Here is a 22,106-nt window from a genome sequence, read left to right on the forward strand (position 1 = left end):
AAAACGAGTTACAGAGATTACATAGAACTACAAGAATAACATAGAAATCATTGTTCGGAGCCGTGAGCAAGGACATGGCTACAGAAAGACTGAGCTTCCTCTCTGCCTTCTCTCCCCCGCTCTTCAATAGCTGCTGAAAAGCTGCAATATTTAAACAAAATGTGTGTTTTATGTCCTTACACTAATAATTGCAAATTTTTATATTTAAGTTTTAGATGGCATATTAAAGGGATGTGATTTTTTTCTTATTAGGGGCTGAAAATAAAATGCTTACCTATCCTTTCCCTCGGTGATCCAGTGCTGTGGCTCCGGCGGCGCTCCTGGTGGTTGTTTATATGCACGTAGAGTGTAACCACTGCAGCCAATCAGAGGGCTCAGCTGGGCTCTTTGGTGACCAATGGTATTTCTAGCATAATGCCAGATATACAACATATGGTTGCTGAGCCCTCTGATTGGCTGCGGTGCCTCAGCAGCGCTGGATCACTGGGGGGCAAGAATAGGTAAGCATTGTTTTTTTTGGTTTATTTATTTAATTTCCAGCCCCTAATAAAAAAAAAAATGTCACATCCTGTTTAACCCTTTTAATGTAGTTCATGTTATGTAACAGCTTTACTATATTACATCAATAATTTATCTTACCTTCTGTCCCAGAGTGGCCGACCTGTCTCTAGCTTGTCTGCAGCAACTCTTGCTTCGTTGGGTGGGACATCTTCACGTAGGGGAAGCGGAGACACCTCCATATCTGTCGATACAGAGGCATCAATTCGAGAAATAAAGGTGAGTGTGCAAGCGCAGCAATTTTAAGAAGCTTCCAGGTATATCCACTTTAGAATGTTGTGAGGAGCTGCCACATGGACTGTAGTATCAAGATTAAGCTGATTCATGCTCTCTTTTTTTTGTCTAGTGATCCCTGTAAAAGAGGCTCTGTCACCACATTATAAGTGGCCTATCTTGTACATGATGTGATCGGCGCTGTAATGTAGATTACAGCAGTGCTTTTTTATTTAGAAAAACGATAAATTTTGACGGAGTTATGACCTATATTAGCTTTATGCTAATGAGTTTCTCAATGGACGACTGGGCGTATTTTACTATATGACCAAGTGGGCGTTGTACAGAGGAGTGTATGACGCTGACCAATCAGTGACCGATCAGCGTCATACACTTCTCTCCATTCATTTACACTGCAGATATCGATATAGCTATATCTCTATCTGCAGCCTCATACACACACACACTAACATTACTGCAGTGTCCTGATAATGAATATACATTACCTCCAGCCGTGACGTGTATTCATTCTCCTGACCACTTCGGTAGCGTCTGTGTGATGCACAGCACAGCGAGATCTCACTGTGGATGACAGTTTACAGCGTAATCTCACGAGACTACGCCTGCTGTGCTGTAAATCACACAGACGCTACAGAAGTGGTCACGAGAATGAATACACATGATGTCCTGGCTGGAGGTAATGTATATTCATTGTCATGACACATGAGTAGCGTTATAGTGTGTTTATGTGACTGCAAATAGCGATATAGCTATATCGATATCTGCAGTGTAAATGAATGGAGAGAAGTGTATGACGCTGATTGGTCAGCGTCATACACTCCTCTGTACAACGCCCACTTGGTCATATAGTAAAACACGCCCAGTTGTCCATTAAGAAACTCATTAGAATAAAGCTCATATAGGTCATAACTCACTCAAAAATGATCGTTTTTCTATATAAAAAAACACTGCTGTAATCTACATCACAGCGCCGATCACATCATGTACAATATAGGCCACTTATAATGTGGTGACAGAGCCTCTTTAAGTGGTAGGGATCCCTGGATGGTGAGACCTCCTTTTGGAATTTGCGTTTGATTTCTATTGCTTAGCAGCAATAAGTTATTTCTGGAGTGACTGGACTTGTAGGCAATAAAACAAAGTTTACTCTACTGATATTCATAATTGGGCGGTTACTCCACTGTGATGGTGTTTGCTTTAGCAGTAATCACATTTTACACAATAATGAATAATATTTGATTTGCAATTTTTTTGTCTTGTTTTTAGAAAAATGTTTGACATGCAACATATCTCGAAAAACGTTTTATGAAATCTAAGCCACGTGACCACTTACATGTCTGTGTCAAAAAAACATAAAAATGTCTCCAACTGCTGTCTTCGTGCATGTGGCACAAATATTTAGCCCATCTGTAAAGAAATACAACACATATAAGAGTGAGGGGGCTCTCTCCATTCCAGATCAGAGTAGTACAATGCTTACCACAAACTGATTATTCCTGAAATGTTGGAAACCAGGTACTCCACTACTAATACGTTTACCACCACCTCTTTATTATGTTTTTCCCTTAAAGTGGTCCTCTGCTTTGGCCAATCTCTTCTTGTTACAATAATTGGTCCCTTGACAATAAGCTGATCACAAAGTGTCCCCCTGCTGGGACCCCCAGCAATCAGCAGTTAGCTGTGCGGAAACTTGGCAGAAAAGGTCGCTGATCAACGAGGCAGCTCGTTTTCTCCTTTCACAAGGAGCAATTAATGGTTATGTACGGGGACGAGCGATCGTTACTACGATCGTTCGTCCCCATACCTTCTAGTCATGTCGGCAGGTAGATGTGCTGCTGACGAATAACATTTATTGCTGCATAACGAGCAGATCGGCCGATGAGCACATTGGCTGATCGTTGCCCAGTTTACACAGGGCAATGATCGGGAACGAGCGTTCATACGAGCACTCGTTTGCCCGATCATTGACCCGTGTAAAAGTGTTGAAGTATTACACAATCCCCATTCAAATCAATAGGTTGTCTATATAATACAGGACAGATCCTCCAGAGCGAGAGATGCTTTTTGTGACCACTCTGGTGGAGATGAGGATCCTGAACAAGGGACCCCCTTCTATTAGCTAATTTCCTAATAGAGATATATGAAAATGGGTTTTCTAACTCCTTTAAAGAGGCTCTGTCACCAGATTATAAGTGCCCTATCTCCTACATAATGTGATTGGCGCTGTAATGTAGATAACAGCAGGGGTTTTTATTTTGAAAAACGATCAATTTTGAGCAAGTTATGAGCTAGTTTAGATTTATGCTCATGAGTTTCTCAATGGACAACTGGGCGTGTTTTTACTTTTTACCAACTGGGTGTTGTACAGAGGAGTGTATGACGCTGACCAATCAGTGACTAATATACTTCTCATTGTTCCAGCCCAGCTTCTTTCACTGCACAATCACACTGTGCTGTGGATCATGCTGGGCTGGAACAATGAGAAGTGTATGATGCTGATTAGTCACTGATTGGTCAGCCTCATACACTTCTCTGTACAACACCCAGTTGGTAAAAAGTTAAAACACGCCCAGTTGTCCATTGAGAAACTCATTAGCATAAATCTAAACTAGCTCATAACTTGCTCAAAAATGATCGTTTTTCAAAATAAAAACCCCTGCTGTTATCTACATTATAGCGCCAATCACATTATGTAGGAGATAGGGCACTTATAATCTGGTGACAGAGCCTCTTTAAGTCAGTGAATGCAGCACTGTGTTCTACGGAGTGTCATTCCCCTCCCTCCTAATTGAGAATGGAGGATTTGAGAATTTGTCTCTTGACCTATTTGTTCTAGAACCTGTTTGTGGTATTGTTTTCCTGTACTGCCTGTCTAGATTCAATTATTTTTCATTTTAGTTTCTCAAATTACCTAAAACTTGTTTTCTCCGAAATTTTAAGACACCTGCTGTCTTGTTTAGAATCTGAGCCACATATTTTGCTACTTTCTTCATTATAAGCTGCAGCATTGTTTACGTTGCTTAATTGTTGAATTAAACTGCAATGGCGTGAACAGTCCTTTAGGCTTCGTTCACATCTACTTTGGATGCTCCGTTAGGGGCCTCTGTCGCAGATCCAGCAGGGATTACCGGAGATTGCCAGAGACAAAAGCACAGCATGCTGCGCTATCGTGACCTGAAAAATCACGGACACCCAACGGAACCCATTGAAGTTAATGGGTTTGATCGACGAAGCAGAATATCGGAATTTTACAACGCATCTGCGAACCAGGCCTTACCTGATCATTGGCCAGTGTAAAAGAGGTTTTACAGTGTCAGTGTGTTGGACAATAATGCAATTAAAGAGGATATTTTAAAGGGGTCTGGACCCGCACAAAAAGTGTAATAATAAATAATACCAAGGGACTGTATTCAAGGCGAAAAAGGACATGTGATGTTTTTTTGTTTTTTTTTAAACCACATACCTCCCCTTATTCCCGTCGTCCTCCAGATCCCAGTGCTATAATAGTTTTGATCAGTGGGGTCCAGGTGTGGAGAATTGCTCGGGGGAGTGCTGTTCTGCTTCGTCACTGATTGGCTTTCTTCGTAAAGCCAAGCGAGCGGTGTATGGTCTCATAGACATTCTATTGAGCCCGTACACCACTCAGACGAAAGCTTAGCAGAAACTATCAGAAACGAAGCAGCCCAGTGCTCGCCCGAGCGCTTCTGCCGCTCGTTTTAGCGATCGGTGGGGGTTTCAGTTCTCAAACTTTTGACATGTCACTATATATCAAATGTTTTCTTTTAAAGTTCGTGCAGTTGAAAAAAAGACGTGTCCATCAAGTTCAACCAAGTTTAGTTACCCTTTAACTGAGCTCTGCTCTCCATTTGTCCTCCTGAATGGTTTGGTCCCAGCAGTTGAACTCACGCTGATGACATACTTTAGGAATATTCCATCAATCTACTTGATATGTGCAGTTTTGTTTTTGAAAATGACATTTTTTTTGCGCCTGTTTCTATTATGGCATACCTTACATATGCAAATTAGAAATGGATCGCTTTCTGGTCCAGACTCCAAAACACATTTCAGTTTATTTTTCCTCTATTTTATTTGCATTAAAAATATTCCCTTTTAAGGGAAGTAATTGTTGATTTGTTCAGTCATATTATTATTATTATTATTATTATTATTATCACTTTTACCGCTTGTCTATTAGTGACTGATTTTGGTAATAAATGTGTCGATTTTATGACTTTTGCATAAAACAGAAATTGTAACTCATCTTGGCCAGAAATTATATCTTTCTTGCTGACGTTGTTGTAACCACAACAAATTTATAGGTTTGGAATCTTTTAAATGTTCTCATTAATATCCTGATGTCATTTAAGATTAGGGAGTGGCTGGACTATGTAAGTCTTCGGTTCCAGCTGAGTTCATTTCCAGCTGTGCACAGCTGTCTTGCCCCAAATCTGCTAATCTTTCTGCCACTGGTTCAAGATACATGTGACGTTCTAACTAATCCCCAGTAGGAATTCTACATCATACGAGACGTGTTTGCTTTCTTCTATTTTCTTTCATACTTTGTTTTGTCTGCTGCTTTATTCCTATGCATTCTTTGTCCCTCTGTCAGGAGATCAGTGAGTTAAAGGAGCAGATTGAGGATGTAGAAGGCAGATACATGCAAGGGCTGAAGGAGATGAAGGTACTAGTCTGTGTGCCACTAATCTTTGACAGGGCATAACAGACGTATGTCTAAGGTGTGCAGCCAAACTCCACTATTAAGCCTTCACTTTAAATTGCTAGACTAATTTGTTTGGACTAATAGCCAAAATTTTATTTTTTAATTTTAAATGTTTGTTTTTATTATTAGCTGACACGTTTATATTCTGTCTCTCAGGACTCGTTGGCAGAAGTGGAGGAGAAGTATAAGAGGTCTATGGTGACAAATGCCCAGTTAGACAATGAGAAAACATCCTTGCAATATCAAGTGGACACTCTACGAGAGGTTCTGCAGGAGTTGGAAGAAGAACTGGCAGAATCCAGGCGTCAGTATGAAGACAAGCAGAAAGTGAGTTTGGAATCCACTTTAGAAACCCTTTTCCTTGGGACAGACAACGCTTATAATATGGGAGCAGCTGGGACAATTAGCCGATCCAACTCCCGAGACCCCCAGCAAACCGTTGATTTGACAGCCAGACATTTCTCCGACATTTCATTTTCTGCTAACACATCAACAGACATTAGAAGTAGTAAAGAAATCACAAATAGAGAAAAACACAAAAACGTATTGATATAATGTCAAGTTGCACTGCTTTCAGCCATTACCTAGTGGTAAGTGGAGCTATGTTGACTACATTATGGCATTTTATATACTTGTACTGTAGCAACATATCACAACACATGTACAATAAATGATTGCATCATACACTCCTGTATATAACCATATAAAAATAGGTATCTAAATGCTTCCCTAGAATTAACTAATGCCATTAGTCACTGAAGACCGTTTTCCAGGCGAATACGTTTTTTTTTTTTTTTGTTTTTTTTTAGAAAATACTTAGTCTCCGTCAATTCTGTTTTCTTTTGAAATTTACCTCCGTCGGATGATCCTCTCATGACTCTTTCAGAATCTGCCCATCTTCTCCATTGTCCTGCATCCTGTCTGAGACGAGACCGACCAAACCTTCTTCTAGTACACACAAAAAAAAAAAAACTGCATCTAATTATAAGCAAACACCACATAATGTTAATCGAAAATTGAAAGAGTATTTAATTGCCATGTGGTTAAACTACTATTCATATCCATATGCAATATTCCTCATAATACTTGAAGTTTATCAGTGACCTTCAACTACTCAGATTTGACAAAAGTGGTTGCGTCATTTCAGTGTTTCTAAATTGTATTGTTCAGAAATGGTGAATTGATTTCCTATTAGTTTTTCTGTTATTACAAGGATAACAAACCATGCACAGTAGACATGTTTTGTTTCTGTATGTTTAATGCTACTTGTTTTCTTGGCAGGAGTGTGAGCGGCAGAAACACGATCAGGGTGTCCTCCGTTTCCAACTGGCTGAGATGAAGGAGGCCCTGGAGCAAAGGGAGGCTCTGATGACGGTGAGGAAGGAGAAACTGATTTACGCGGATAAAATACTACCCGTTTTATTACACTATTAGTCAAGTTTTATTTGTCTTCATGAAGTCCTTATGGAATTGCAGAATGGGGTGGCCTTCAGGACTAATGATAAATATATTTTGAGTGTTAGCCGCCTTGTTCTGTTGTTGGTGATTCCTGTTTCTTTTCTGTCTTGTCTAGTCTTTCCATTTTGATCTCTCTTGACTTTCCTGTTTTTATTTTTGCCTTTTTTTTTCCTGCTGACCACTAGGAAATTCGCCAACTGCAACAGAAACAAGAAATCAGTGACCGTGAGATCTGTGACCTTAAAGAAACCATAGAGTGGAAAGATAAAAAAATAGGGGTATGAATCCTTGTTAAGGATTTCTGTTAACTGAACAGGGAAATGACTTGGAGGTTAATGAGTCCTCAAAAGTAAAAATAGTCTGGACTATATATGGCCCTCCAAGCGTGTGTGAAGGGAACCTGAATGCTGCCTTCACACAACAGTAATATGGCTCCAAGCAAGAGATTTATATTTAATATGAATAACCAGGATCCTGGCATGTGGGAAACCTTTCCAAAAGGTTCTTGTTTAGTATTATTTTTTTGGGCACTAATGGAGTCGTATAAGGTTTTTTGTGAATGCGGTCTAAATGTACAAGATCTGGTGTGTAGCGATAACTTTCCTGAAGCTTTTATTAGACATGTTTTTATTATATGACGCTTATCTGTACCGGTAATTTGGAACACTCAGAACTATATAAAAAAAAATGTTGTCTTACTGTAATATCTATCAGAATTTAATGAAGCTTTATATCTAAGTACAAAGCTTATGAAGTGCACCTTGTTGAAAGCGATTAATATTCTTAACATATATGCATTTAAATGATTTTGAAGGTTCTTAGAACTGCAGATATGTGACCTCAAGCAGGGATCATGAAGAGCAGAATTTTTCCTGGACTTTTTTGCCAGTTATTCCATAGGAGAACACTACAGTTAGCCTCACCCCAGCCTGCAATGGCTGATAACAGGAAAAGATAGCATGCATTCCACTGCCCATGGAATGTAGATGTTCTTTAGTACTTTTATTGTCGTTTTTGGTTCTGTTTCATATAACAAGCAAACACTGGCAGCATACTTAGCCCACATACTTGCTAAATGTAGGAAAAGGTTTGGACTCTCAGAGTTAGTGTAATCAGCCTAAATGTCGTAAAGAATGGCCCAAGGCTCCTATTATTGCCAAATATGTATATGAATGTTTCAATCTTTTCTTATCGGTTTCTGCCGGCTTCAATAATATCTTGCCTTTTCTTTCTATCTTAACTCTGGAAGTGCAGGCTCTAGAGAGACAAAAAGAGTTTTTTGATCCAGTCCGCAGTGAGCGTGATGCCCTCAGGGAAGAGGTGACCCATTTACGGGAAGAGTTCAAGGTACAATTGATTATATAGTTTTAAACTGTTTTATTATGTATGTGTAAATCGTTTAGTGAGGTAAGTTCATATCATAGGAATAACACCACCTGTCAATGAGGGCTGCAAGACGGACCCTAAAGTCTGCTTTCAAGGAGTCCTCTATCGCTCATGTTGGTTTTTGCCTGCTGATCCTTTAATAGAGATGTCTTGCATCCACTCCTCTCCTTCTAGTCTATTGTAGTAGCATGCTGAAGTGTAATTCCAGCTATTTGGCGGCCACCAGAATTTTTAAATTGCTGCTGGGAGACGAAGCTTGTAGACCGAGCGTCTCTGTAGCATAGCGACCTGTACGACACCGGAAACTATCAAATGATAATAGGAGCTTTGCATACGAGTTTTATGCCATTGTACCATTGCCAAAGCTATAGGACGGCTCGTTCTGCCACATGCATCTTCCAGTGTCAATTTTACAATTCTCGTGGAAATGCGGACCATTACACAAAGTAGGCTGCCTCTGTGTTATATACAAATCATATCGCTGTTAAAAAAAAATAATAATCTTTTTCAGAAAGAAAATGCTGAGATTTTAGATACAAGTTGACCTTTAACAAGAAATGTCTTGTGCTGCCGTACTTCACAGCCTCCCACAGTGTTTTTCCATGTATTGTTAGCAGGCAGAGATTAAATTATTTCATCAGCTCCTGAAATTTAAGCTGCAACAAAATAATAATTAAAAAAAAATAGGGATAAGAAGTACTCTAGGTAAATCTGTGTGGTATAGGAAGTAAAAGGTCATTACGTTTTGTTGTTCTGTAGCTGTTATATGTGAATAGAAAGTGGTAACTACCCCATATCTTTTAACTGTACCTTTTAGAATTGCTTGCAGATGTTTATGTTCATTAGTAATCCACTATCGCAAAGGCAATGTCAGTAACCGTTTCCAACAGATTTTGCAATTTCTGCAGCAGCTGACGCAAAGTTAATTCTGTTCCTTTTAGAAACATGGCATCGCACTGGATTTTGACTGTACCCCAAATGGCGACACGTCGATTGAACACCATGTCAATTCTGATGGTCCACCAGATCCTCCAGTTCGGGCTGTGTCAATGGGTAAGGGATTTTGTTAGCTGTTCTCTCTGTTGAATCTGTCTGGCAACAAACTCTGAGCTGTGTAACTTTCCACTAACCCTGCATGCTGTGCTTTGTGTAACTTCTTCAGTCTGTTACCTTGTAAGGGTATTCTTCATCCAAAACAGCCTCCCTCTTCCAAAGTAAAAGTATAAAGGCAATCTAGACTGTAAAACAAGTATCAGATGTAGAGTGCAGTAGTTGCATGTAGCGAGGATTTTCACACCTGGATCGAACTACAGTTACCTGGTAATTATTAGTTATTGTTGGTCTGTGTAGTAATTCATTCATGTTCTGCACATAAAACCGTTTGCTGAGAAAAGTGAAGTTCGTTATGGAAGCCAAACCATCTTGTGTGTGTGAAGGCGCATGGGCCACTCGAAAGTTTTAATCTTAAGCTTCTCTAACCCTGGCTACCTTGCTCCTTATGGGAATTAATCATAGTGCCATCAACATGGCTTCCTTTTGTGGGTGTTTTTAAAACCTAGTTACAGCACTATGGAGACAGAAGATTACTACCTTTTATATTTCACAGGTCTTGCTGATGTAGCAATAAAGTCTACTGTAATGACTTTTTTGCAACAAACCATACCCTTCCACAGTAGACTGAAGCATCTTATGGCTTTTCAGGATGTAAAGAATCTGCTTTGCTATATGTTTCCTCTCTTCAGCAACCATCCTGGCTTCAAGTACTGGATGGTATTTCTCTGCACTATCCAACCTGTTGCTTTTCTACCTAATCTCGAGCAGAGACCAATGATTCCCTGTCTTTTTCTGACCTCTGCTGGGGATGTGACTTTAAACAATTAGTGGTTTCTTCATTTTATTTGTCCATGGTTTTTGTAGGCAATTCAGAAGGATCAATGGAGAAAAAGGAGATCGTGTCAGTGGTGGCTGAATGTCCACCTTCTGGGACTGAGCAGGATAGACAGGAAATTACACAAGATGCCCAAAAAGAAACACAATTGCATGCAGAGGTTGGAGATGTATCAAGTGAACACAATGAGAAGGAAAATGATAGCAACACATTTGTGGAAATGGAGCCTGTTGATGTCTGTAGCTATGAGAAATCTGAAACCAAGATGGATGAGCATGAGGAGGAAATGTCTTGTGACATAAGAGAAGATAAGCAGGAGATGTCACAAAGTGAAGTTTTTGATACATTTTCAGAAGTAGATGGTGAGGCCACATTAAAGCAGAGTGATATAAGCCCATCCGGAAGTGAAGTCTTCCAGGATGCTATAGATTTTGTTGATGATGTTCCCAGTATAACCAGTGAGTTTTATGAAGACCATACAGGTTGTGTGAGCGATTTTGAAAAAGAGGAACATGAGAACAGCCAACAGGAGAACCTCATTAAAGGAGATGATCAGTGCACCATGGGTGCAGCTACAGAGGAAGTAGTCGAAACTCCGAATGAAAATACTGTCAATATCTGTAAAAATGATGAGAGTGAAGTTTTAGAGGCTAAACAGGATAGTAATAAAATAAGCTGCAATCAGGAAGATATTGGTAAAGAAACTTCAGGAAAAATAACTAGTAATAAAGATGTAGATCTAGAATATGGAAAACCAGTTGAAGATGAGATCAGACCTCAGCAGTTTCTACACGAAGAATCCGGGACTGTTGAGGAAAACTTGGGCCAAAATAAAAAAGATGAAATCTTGTCAGTGGCTGCCGCGGACAGTGGAGATGTTGGTCAGAGTAAGATTAGTTTTGCAGCTGAACAACCATCAGAAGACGCACTATTAACAAACAACTTGGCTGTTCCGGTAGAAAGTGACAAAACATCAGACATTACAGAGTCCTGCATTGTTACTAAAAGGAATAGCATAACACAGCATGAGACCATAATAGACAGTGTAATCCCAGAAGACGGTGGTAGTCAAAATGAGAAGAAACATGGTCCAGAGGATGAAAGACAAGTGGATGTTCCCTTGAAAAGTGAAGATCTTAAAGTAGTGGATCAAAGAGAAGAAGACAAATTGTCAGATGACCTAGTCTGTGATAACAGCAATATTACAGATGATACAATAGCAAATGATGTTGAAAGCCCAAAAGAAATTGTTCCACCTGAGGTTTTCAGTAGTGAAGGAGAATCTACACAAGAGGGTGAAGAAACTGATGATGATGATGATGATGAAGAGGATAAAGATAATGGTAACATACGAAGTGAAAAGTACACCGGAGAGAGTGAAATGCCCAGGGCATTAGGATCATCAGTGGACACACAATCTTTGGAAGATATTCGGATGGAAGATGCCTCAGATAAGAGTACAAGTAGAGGAAAAGGCAAAAATAAAGAAGACTGTGTTGTTTCCTGATAGTGATGCATGTGATTCTTCGTGTTCTGTAGCTGTCCCTGTGGCACTGCTGGATGTTCATGAAAGTTTATGCTTTTGCACTAGTACTTCTGTCAATTGCTTCCAAAGTGGCTGCATATTGTATTCGTAAAATACAGACCGGAGCTTTACCCCACAGTCTACCTTTCCGATTATTCCTGTAGGCTCCTGTTTTTGCAGTTGCATTTTGAGGGTGAATTTTAAGTATATCAATACTCTAGAGTGTTCTTCTTAACCTTTTTTATTTCAGGGCCTCACCAGCCAAAACCTGGTAATGCCAGGGCCTCACCATTGGTCAAAGTTCATGCCAAAATTGAAAATGTATGATTTGTCTCCTGAATCTAGTATAATGTTAAAATAAGCACAACTTGAGTGAGGCCCGCTTAAGAGTTTGAGAAGCACTGCTCTAGAGGGAGAAGCTGCCGAAGGGGAATATTTATAAAATGCTGCCACAGGCCGTATATAGTATATAGACCAGTATAAATAGAACTCGCTTCCATGGTGCCTGTACCCAGGTTGTATTTGCACTTCCTCTCCTTCCTGTGATAAGGCTCCTGTTTTACTTATGTGTTTTGGAATAATTACATTTTTCCCATCAGACATGTAGTTCTGGGTGAAAATGTCAGATCCTTTATATCTTTATAATCCAATTTATGTAAGTGCCTATGGTTACAGCACTACGCCTTTTTAAAGAGATTTTTCTTGATCTTTGTACAGGGGGGTTCTCTGACTCTTTCACCAAAATTTTAGCAAAAAAATGTAACCTTTTATAGATTTTAGAGCTGTCACATATAGTTTTATAACAGAAAATGTTATTTATTTCTCGTCACTGGAGTCACTCGATTTGTGGTCGAATTCCTAGTATCAATCCTCAAAGTAATGGTTAGAAAATCATTCCTATTGTATGTGTTGGTCTTGTATACGTTGTGTAGATGCATTAGTTGGGTGTAGTGTTTCTTTGTGGGATCAATTTGAAGTATAAAATGATTGTATCTAAACAAATCTGTGGTGGGCAGCATTTTGAATGGTTTTCCTGGTCTCTCCTCTTAGATGTGGAAGATTTTTAATAATAACCGGCAGGGTTGTAACCACTTTGCTATTATTTTTGATGTATTCGTTTTAATGGTGGAGTTCCACTTAAAGAGAACCTTTCACTAGCCCATACATGTAGAGCTGAGTGCACCATGTTATAGGCACTGCAGGGCGGACCCTGGGGCACATTAAACTACCTGTCTAGCATCCACTGTTCTGTAGATATCAGTGCCGATATACTTGGCACCCGATATGTAAATGACCCCCTGTACTGTCAGTGTGGCGTTTCTTTTCATAGAGAGGGCAGGGGGCGTGATCCTTGGCGCTCTGACACTGTCCAATCAGCTACGGACAGTGTCATAGCTGATTATGCTGTTTGATCTCTCTCGTGAGATCACCGTCTTTCCTTCACTGTCTGACAAGAGCTGGAGAGAGGAGAGCATGCGTGCGCGTGCACACAGCTCCGCCGCCGCTCTGGAACAGAAGAGAAGAATTCACGCTCTCCTCTCTCCAGCTCTTGTCAAACAGTGATGACAAGACTGTGTGATCTGACGTAGCTGATTGGACAGTGTCCGAGAGCTAAGTATCATGCAACTCTGCCCTTTCCAGCAGCGCCTATAACCTGGTGCACTGTATGGGCTAGTGAAAGGTTCTCTTTAAGCTATGAGGAGTTGTATGTCTCCAGCCACTCGTCTACTTTGCCATAGATTATTATAACAATTTCAATATCATTTCCAGCTAAATAGTTATTATACAACCACCTATAATCATAAAATTGAGCAGCAATCACATATTCTGCACGTTTATCATGTGTAGAAATAGATCACATATACTAGAACCAGAGGCTTAACTTGAAGCGTTTGAGTACCGACACAAAATCTGTAACCGGTCCCAACTATCATGCTTTACGATGCTAGGAGTCCCTGCCTCGCTGCAGGACAACTGTCCCGTACTGAAATCATGTTTTCAGTACGGGACAGTAGTTCCACGGAGAGGCAGGGACTCCTAGCGTCGTACATCACTATGATGCTAGGAGCCCGGCACCCTGCAGTGTGTTCGGTCCAGGACTTCCGGCCGAAATACGTTCCGTCCTTTACGGACCGAACATGCTCGTGTGAACCCAGCCTAAGGTGTTCGTGTAGACCTGCTTACATTCTGAATACTAGAAAACTGCCAGGTTTCCCAAAAGAATTGATGCGGTTTCAGAAGGTCTGCATCGCCGTCATGTGACAGATCATGGACACTTCATTACCTGGGTGACCTGAATAACGTGAAGTTTACACGATCGTCATAGTGGATTTTTTCTTTTTTAATCAAATGTATGAGACATCTACACATACAGGAGTCTTCGAACGACATGCTAAACATTAGTTATCCTACATAATTCTGAATATTTCTTGCATCTTGATATAAAAATGTTCTATGTGTCGAGTAATGCGTGGTTGCTACTTGATGTGCTGATCTACTATATATTTAGGCTGTGTGATATTTCTAGTTAAAACACATTCACATTTTGTGAATTGGCATTCTAGAAAAGAACAGCTCTGCTTTCAGATACACTAGTATGAATACAAAAAATACTGTCTGTTACAAATGAAATTTGCTGCAGTAAGTGATAAGTGGACAAAATCTAAAAGTAATGAAGGAAGAAGAAAATTGTTTAAAATTATGAACTGTATATTATGGAAATAAATTTTATTCTCTAAAAACAGAAAATGTATCCTGATTTATTTACCAAACGTGAAGAGAAAATAATGTTTGTGCTACTCAAGATGTAGACTGTGCAAGACTTCTTTCATGTGAAATATTACAAGTATTTTTGGAATAAAATGTCACCTGCTTCCTAATAAACATGACTGTTGTGCACAGTAAAAGAGGTGTTCTAACTTTTAGTATTTGCTGAAGTGGGGATCAGTTCTACTTAGCTGCTGCTGAAATGAAATCCGAATCAAAGGCCAATCAGATTGTCCACTGTTCCAGGACCCCTTTGTTCGGGTGAATTGGTGGAGGAAATGTCTGTAAAATTTAAAACTGGAGAACTCCTTTAGGCCAGGATCACACACACGCAGATTCAGAATTCAGAATTTTCAGCCCACGCCAGAAGTGGATTGAAAAGGAAGGAGAGGTGTAAAGAAAAGAATGTAACATCTTTCTTTTGAGTCCACTCCTGTGTTTGGCTAAAAAACAACAACCACCTGAGCCAAAATCTACGGCGAAACTGTGTATGTGTGTGAGCCTGGTCTTAAAGAGGCTCTGTCACCACATTATAAGTGCCCTATCTTCTACATAATGTGATCGACGCTGTAAAGTAGATTACAGCAATGTTTTTTTATTTAGAAAAACTATAATTTTTGACGGAGTTACGACCTATTTTAGCTTTATGCTAATGACTTCCTTAATGCCCAACTGGGCGTGTTTTACTTTTTGATCAAGTGGGCGTTGTGGAGAGAAGTGTATGACCCTGACTAATCAGTGACCAATTAGCGTCAGACACTTCTCTCCATTCATTTACACAGCACATAGTGATCTTACTAGATCACTGTGTGCAGCCACATACACACACATTAACGTTACTGAAGTGTCCTGACTGTGAATAGACATCACTACCAGCCGGGACGTGATGTCTATTCAGAATCCTGACACTTCGCTAACGTTTGTGTGATTTACCTCACAGCAAGATAGGCCACTTATAATGTGGTGACAGAGCCTCTTTAAGGCCAAGTTTAGATGAAACTGCACCACAATCTTCTACTGGAAAACTCAAACTGTAAACTTGGCCTGAAAGCTCAGGCATGCAGGCACAAACTTCCATGTTATTTTTTTATATAATTTATTTAACTGCAGATGAACAGACATTACAGTAAATACAATAGTAAAGAGGAAAATGCATACAAGATTTTTCATGTAAAGTTTATTTGTAATAATTTTGTACATGGACAGAGATTTGCACAATGTGGTACCAGATCCATTGTTAAAAGGGGGTTTTCTCACAATTGACATTTATCACCTATCCACACTGTGCATGCGTGACTGCCAGTCAATTTGAAGTTCTTCTCACTGTGATCATGCAGTGAGAAGGAACGGGGGGCTTGGAAACCCCGTTCTTGCGATCAGTGCTGGTTCCAGAGATGGGGGTCCCCAGCGATCTGTCATTTATCATCTATCCTGTGGATAGGTGATTTATGTCAATTGTAGGAAACCCCTTAAATGCATGTTTGTACGTTAAATTACATTAACAAGCAGTTTTCATTTGGTTTATTTGCTTTTGTAAGCAGTGCTTGGAATACTGTGCATACACATCGGCGCATGTGAGTGACTTTAAACCACATAAATATTGTTCCCCTTGTGTGTATACAAGCCCACAGAGATTGGTTTCTAATATGACAACGCCTTTATAAAATGATGCTAGCCCAGTGATCACCTGACTGCCAAGTTCTATCTCCCGAAAACTTCGGCAATCGGCTTATATCACCTGCAAAAGTGGCAACTGGTCACACATTTCCCCTGCAGCGACCACTACAGGAAAAATGTCGTATTACAAGGCGGCTATTTAAATTTATTAGTGGCTTTCAGCTTTGACAAATATAGTGAGATCCCGAGCAGTGTTTTGCCCATCTATGATGTTCCTATGCCCTTATAGGGCACAGGGGAAGGGGCTAACTTTTTGAGAAAACCCCTTTAGGAAAAAAACAAAACATTTTTATGAATGTCTCCAGTTGCTTTAATATTTATTCAGTATAAACCGTGTTAAGGAGACAACAAACTGCCATAGACCCACTGCTAGAAATCAGAGATTCCACTGAGATATCTGGAATGTTCATAACGACAATGTGTAAATTAGTGGTAGAGACTTCTCATGACCAACTATAGACCAATGTGTTCGAGATCTACGTGAAGGTTTGTTGGCGTTTTATATACTTTAGTCTTTGTTTACTTTTTTCTATTTTTTTTTCTTCTTTCATTGACCTTGACTCATTCCCTTCTGTCTGACTTATTTTCTAAACTTTCTTCTCCAAGAAATCAGGCTGAAGAAGCTAATGGATGAGAGAGAATCCTTCCTGGAGCAGGTAATGGAAAACTGTACGGTTCTGAAATGTGTCCAGCTCGATTGGTTCAAAAAAGTTTATAAGAGAAATAATTTATGCGTATCAGCTCCACCTTGCTGCAACTTGGGTTTGATGTGTTATCCTTTGGCTTGGAATAGAGAATTGTTTATTTTTTTTTAGATGTTCATTTTAGGTTATTTAACCCGTTAGTGACCGCCAATACGTGGCCACTAATGGACTTTATTCTGATGCATATGCCTTTTCACTGCGCTACATCAGAATAAATAGAGCAGGGAGCCATTAAATCTCCCTGCTCTTAGCTACCAGAGGGAGCTCAGGGCATCCCTGCTCTAACTGGTGAGATCGATATCAGTAGCTATCTCACCTGTTTAACCCCTCAGATGAGGCGCTCAATAGTGAGCGCCGCATCGGAGTTGTTTTGGAGAGAGGGAGGGAGCTCCCTCTCTCTTACACCAACACCTGACGATGAGTTCACCGAGTGTCTGTGTCTTCTATGGCAGCCGAGGGCCAAATAAAGGCCCCCAGGTCTGCCTGTAGTGAATGCCTGCTAGGTCATGCCAGAGGCATGACCTAGCAGATGCCTGTCTGCTTTAAACGGACAGGCAGTAATACACTGCAATACAAAAGTATTGCAGTCTATTATAAAAGCGATTGGGGGATCGCATATTAAAGTCCCCTGGTGGGACTAGTAAAAAAAAAGTTTAATCAAGTTGATTAAAAAAAAAGAATGAAAAACCCACTTTTTCCCCCTTACAAAATGCTTTATTATTAAAAATAAATAAAAAGTAAAAATGTTACACATATTTGGTATCGCCGCGTCTGTAACGACCCCAACTATAAAGCTATTACATTATTTAACCCACACGGTGAACGCCGTAACAAATCAAATAAAAAAACTATGGAAAAATTGCTATTTTCTGTGACTCCTGCCTTAAAAAAAAATTGATAAAAAGTCGCATCTACTCCAAAAACTACAAGTTGTCCTGCAAAAAAAAAAGCACTCCTACAGCTGCATCGGCAAAACAATAAAAAAAAGTTATGGCTCTTCAAATATGGAGACACAAAAACAAATAATTTTGAAAAAAGTGTGTTTTTACTGTGTAAAAGTAGTAAAACACATTTGGTATCGTTGCAATCATAACAACCCCCTAAATAAAGTTATTGTGTTATTTATACCACACGGTAAACGGCGTAGATTTAGTACGCAAGTAAGGGTGGCAAAACTTCAGGTTTTTTTTCTATTCTCCCCCCAAAAAAAAGTTAATAAATTTATATGTACCTCAAAATGGTGCTATTAAAAAATATAACTTGTCCCGCAAAAAACAAGACCTTATACCGCTATGTCGACGCAAAAATAAAAACGTTATAGCTCTTGGAATGCGACGATGGAAAAACGTAAAAAATAGCTTGGTTATTAACGTTTAAAATAGGCTGGTCATTAAAGGGTTAACTAACCCTTTAGGTTGCTCCCTTTTAAAGGATCTGATGGGTTGTAATGGACAACTACTGTTTTTTTTTTTTTTTTTGTTTTTTTTTTTTTAAAGTAAAAACAATTATTAAAACTAGTGCTAAGGAAAAGGGGAGGAATCGGGTTGCTGCTGTCATATTTCAAAGGACCATATAAAAACAAGACTCTGTTTTTCTATAGGCACTAGTTTTAGTTAATCTGAACCCCAGACGCACCTTACACTTCACACACTAAAAACAAGCAAACAATGAAAATCGCTTGTAATCGGAATATATCTTATGTTTAACATTTGTATTCTGTTCTATTTGACTCTTACTTGAATAAATACAGCTATCGAGCTCACAGGCTGCATCCCCATTCATACTACTTGTACCCTGACGGTTGTTCTATGTGCTATGGCAGGTGGCATTTCTAGTGTGAAGTAGAACTTAAGTTTTAGTAACCGGAACACTTTATCACGAATCCACTGGATAGGTGATAACTAATAGATCGGTGGAGGTCCGACCACTGGAATCCTTATTGATTGTTGGAACGGGGGTTCCTTGTTCCCCGCTGCCCCCCAGTTACTAGCTGAAATGCTTGAATGGAGCTTCAGGGTACATTCTTGAACACCACTCCATTCAACTCCCCCTGGCAGCGGGCTTGCAGATAAGGCGAGCAAGGGATACAGGACACCCCCCCCCCGTTCCTGGGATTGGTGGAGGTGCCAGCGGATGAGTGATAACTTGCAGTAACCGGAACACCCCTTTACGGCTAACAGGCCTGAATAATTATCAGTTTTACATAGCACATACTTAATGAACAAAAAGCTAGTACACCACTGTTATTACTGCAGTCAGCACATTGTGTGGCTACAAAGCCCTATCGCTATAGGCTGTCCTTATTTTGTGCACAGTACCTGCCAATATGCCAATCCTGAATATTCTCTTGTTTCAGATTAAGAAGCTCAAAGGCCATCTGGAAGAGAAAAGCCTCAGAAACAGAAGTCCAGAAAATCCAGACAGTGAAAATATGGAGAATGGCACTGATGTGCAAAGTGAGCAGGATTTGTCCTACCTTTATCTGTATACATGAAGCCAGAGCATTTGGTACCTCTGTGTGTGTTCACTGTGAAGAACATTAACTCACTGACTAAATATCTGCATGAGGGAGGATTTACACGAGCGTGTGCGTTTTGTGCGCGCAAAAGGCACTTAACAGCTTCGTGTGTCAGCAGCATATGATGCGCGGCTGTGTGATTTTCACGCAGCCGCCATCATTATGACACTGTATGTTTGTAAACAGAAAAGCACGTGGTGCTTTTCTGTTTTCAATCATACTTCTTACAGCTGTTGCGCGTCACACAGAAGTGCTTCCGTGTGGTGCGCGTGATTTTCACGCACCTATTGACTTCAATGTGTGCGTGATGCGCGAACAGCGCAGAAATATAGGACATGTCGTGCGTTTCACACAGCGGACACACTGCGCAAAAATCACGGACTGTCTGCACGGCCCCATAGGCTAACATAGGTCCGTGCGACGCACGGTGCACAGACTTATTACACGCTCGTGTAAATCCTCCCGGACTAAGGATATGTGTAGAATTTTATCCAGCTGTGCCTGTGATATGGCAATTAGAAGGAAGTAACCTTATGTAGTAGAGCCGAGTTTATTTCTAACACAATGTCCTTTTTATTGGACTGAAGATGAAAAAAAATCCTACTGGGAGGAGACGACCTTTCCTCTGCTGATATCCCCTGGACTTTCATGTTCATTGGTCCACTATATGGCAAGCCTAATAAAAAAACTGAAGTCTGAATGATGCTACTCAACAAATGAAGCTGTGCTATATCCGCATAGATTTTATTTGCCTAAGGGCCTGTTCAGATCAGCGTCGAGCTTCCGTTTAGCTTTCCGTTCATCTGTTCTGTCAGAGGAACAGACAAAAGGAAAGTATAGTTTCCGTTTTGTATTACCATTGATTTCAATGTAATTTTTTGTTTGTTTGCCTCCATTCTGTTCGGTTTCTGTTTTGTTCACGGAAACAATAGCGCAGCGCACTACACTTTTGTTTCCGTGAAAAAAACAAACCTAGCAGAGCTGAGGCAAACCTAACAAAAAACGACTGTTGAAATCAATGGTAATGCAAACAGAAACGATACTTTCCTTTCGTCTTTCCGTTTGTCTGTTCCTCTGATGGAACAGATGAACGGAATCCCAATGTGTGATGTAAACAGGCCTTTAATATACGACTCCTGCACAGAACCTAATGTAAAGTTTAATAAGTGAATGATGAATTAATCAACTTTCATTCACACTTGCCTTTCCGTACAAATTGCATTAAGTTGTCTTTTCCACAATCCTTTTACCACCTCCTAGCTTTTCACAATACAATAACTTGGATGCAGCACCTTGAACACAAGTGACATTATTGGTATTGGAGCTGTGACTGGGTCTGGGAAGGACCAATTACATATCAGAAAGCCGGAACAGCCATTACAGGTCAACCGCATGCAATATAAGGCAGTATTCACACGAGCATGTTCGGTCCATAATGGACGGAACGTATTTCGGCCGCTAGTCCTGGACCGAACACACTGCAGGGAGCCGGGCTCCTAGCATCATAGTTATGTATGACGCTGGGAGTCCCTGCCTCACTGCTGGACAACTGTCCCGTACTGTAATCATGCTTTCAGTACGGGACAGTAGTTCCACGGAGAGGCAGGGACTCCTAGCGTCGTACATAACTATGATGCTAGGAGCCCGGCTCCCTGCACTGTGTTCGGTCCGGGACTTGCGGCCGAAATACGTTCCGTCCATTACGGACCGAACATGCTCGTGTGAACCCAGCCTGAGGGTATGTTCACACGGAAACACAAAATATGTCTGAAATTACGGAGCTATTTTCAGGCGAAAACAGCTCCTGAATTTCAGACGTTTTTACAAGTGCACGCGTTTTTCGCGGCGTCCATTATGGAAGTAATTGGAGCGATTTTTCAATGGAGTCAATGAAAAACGGCTCCAATTACGTCCCAAGAAGTGTCCTGCACTTCTTTGACGCAGGCGTAATTTTACACGTCCTCTTTTGACAGCGACACGTAAAATGACAGCTCGTCTGAACATAACATCGTAAGACCCATTGCAAGCAATGGGCAGATGTTTTCCGACGTATTGGAGCCGTCTTTTCAGGCATAATTCGTGGCGTAAAACGCCTCCATTACGTCTGAAAATAGGTCGTGTGCACATACCCTAAGCATGAACTGTGGTTTCATTCACTTTAAACCTACACTTTATTATAGATTAGGAATATACTTAATTCAACTTGCCTATGGATTCCTTACATCTGTCAGGCTGTTTTATGACAGGACATTCGCCATGACCCAGTTACAACGCTAGATATTAAATATGACATTCAAATGTATATATTCATACTCCCATTATTGTAGACCTATGTAGATCTACACAGCTCTGCAGATCGAGGGAGACAGTGACGCCATCACTTCAGGATACATTTTTTTCAGGTTTGTTTTAAAAATTGGTAATCCTAATTCCCTTCTATGTATCTGTATGTTTTGTGATCTGACCCCAGTTAAGGGTTTTTTGGGGCTCACCAGGGGCAGGATTTAAGAACTTACATTTAAAAAAAAGCAGATAAGGCGATAAACAGTACGTTTTTGGGTATACTCAACCCATGCTCAGTGTCAGGAGAGAACACCTCCAAAAACAACAGTACTGAGACATACAGGAATAAAGGGCAAATGAATAAGAACAAACACCCAGATTTACTAATA

The 22,106-nt window shown here is 40.3% G+C and overlaps 1 protein-coding gene across 1 annotated transcript in view; it reads left to right on the forward strand.

The window, feature by feature from the left end:
- Positions 1-22,106, forward strand: part of LOC142656579 (uncharacterized) — a 40,469-nt gene that overhangs the window by 12,592 nt on the left and 5,771 nt on the right. Inside the window, exons 7-16 of the mRNA XM_075831511.1 lie at positions 652-777; positions 5,669-5,839; positions 6,794-6,886; positions 8,225-8,317; positions 9,298-9,409; positions 10,274-11,746; positions 12,020-12,040; positions 16,819-16,868; positions 19,273-19,372; positions 21,762-21,836. Of these exons, the coding sequence (XP_075687626.1) occupies positions 652-777; positions 5,669-5,839; positions 6,794-6,886; positions 8,225-8,317; positions 9,298-9,409; positions 10,274-11,746; positions 12,020-12,040; positions 16,819-16,868; positions 19,273-19,372; positions 21,762-21,836 (2,314 nt within the window). The remainder of the gene's footprint in view (positions 1-651; positions 778-5,668; positions 5,840-6,793; positions 6,887-8,224; positions 8,318-9,297; positions 9,410-10,273; positions 11,747-12,019; positions 12,041-16,818; positions 16,869-19,272; positions 19,373-21,761; positions 21,837-22,106) is intronic.

Source organism: Rhinoderma darwinii, chromosome 6 (genome assembly GCF_050947455.1).
Source record: "Rhinoderma darwinii isolate aRhiDar2 chromosome 6, aRhiDar2.hap1, whole genome shotgun sequence".
Lineage (NCBI taxonomy): Eukaryota > Metazoa > Chordata > Amphibia > Anura > Rhinodermatidae > Rhinoderma > Rhinoderma darwinii.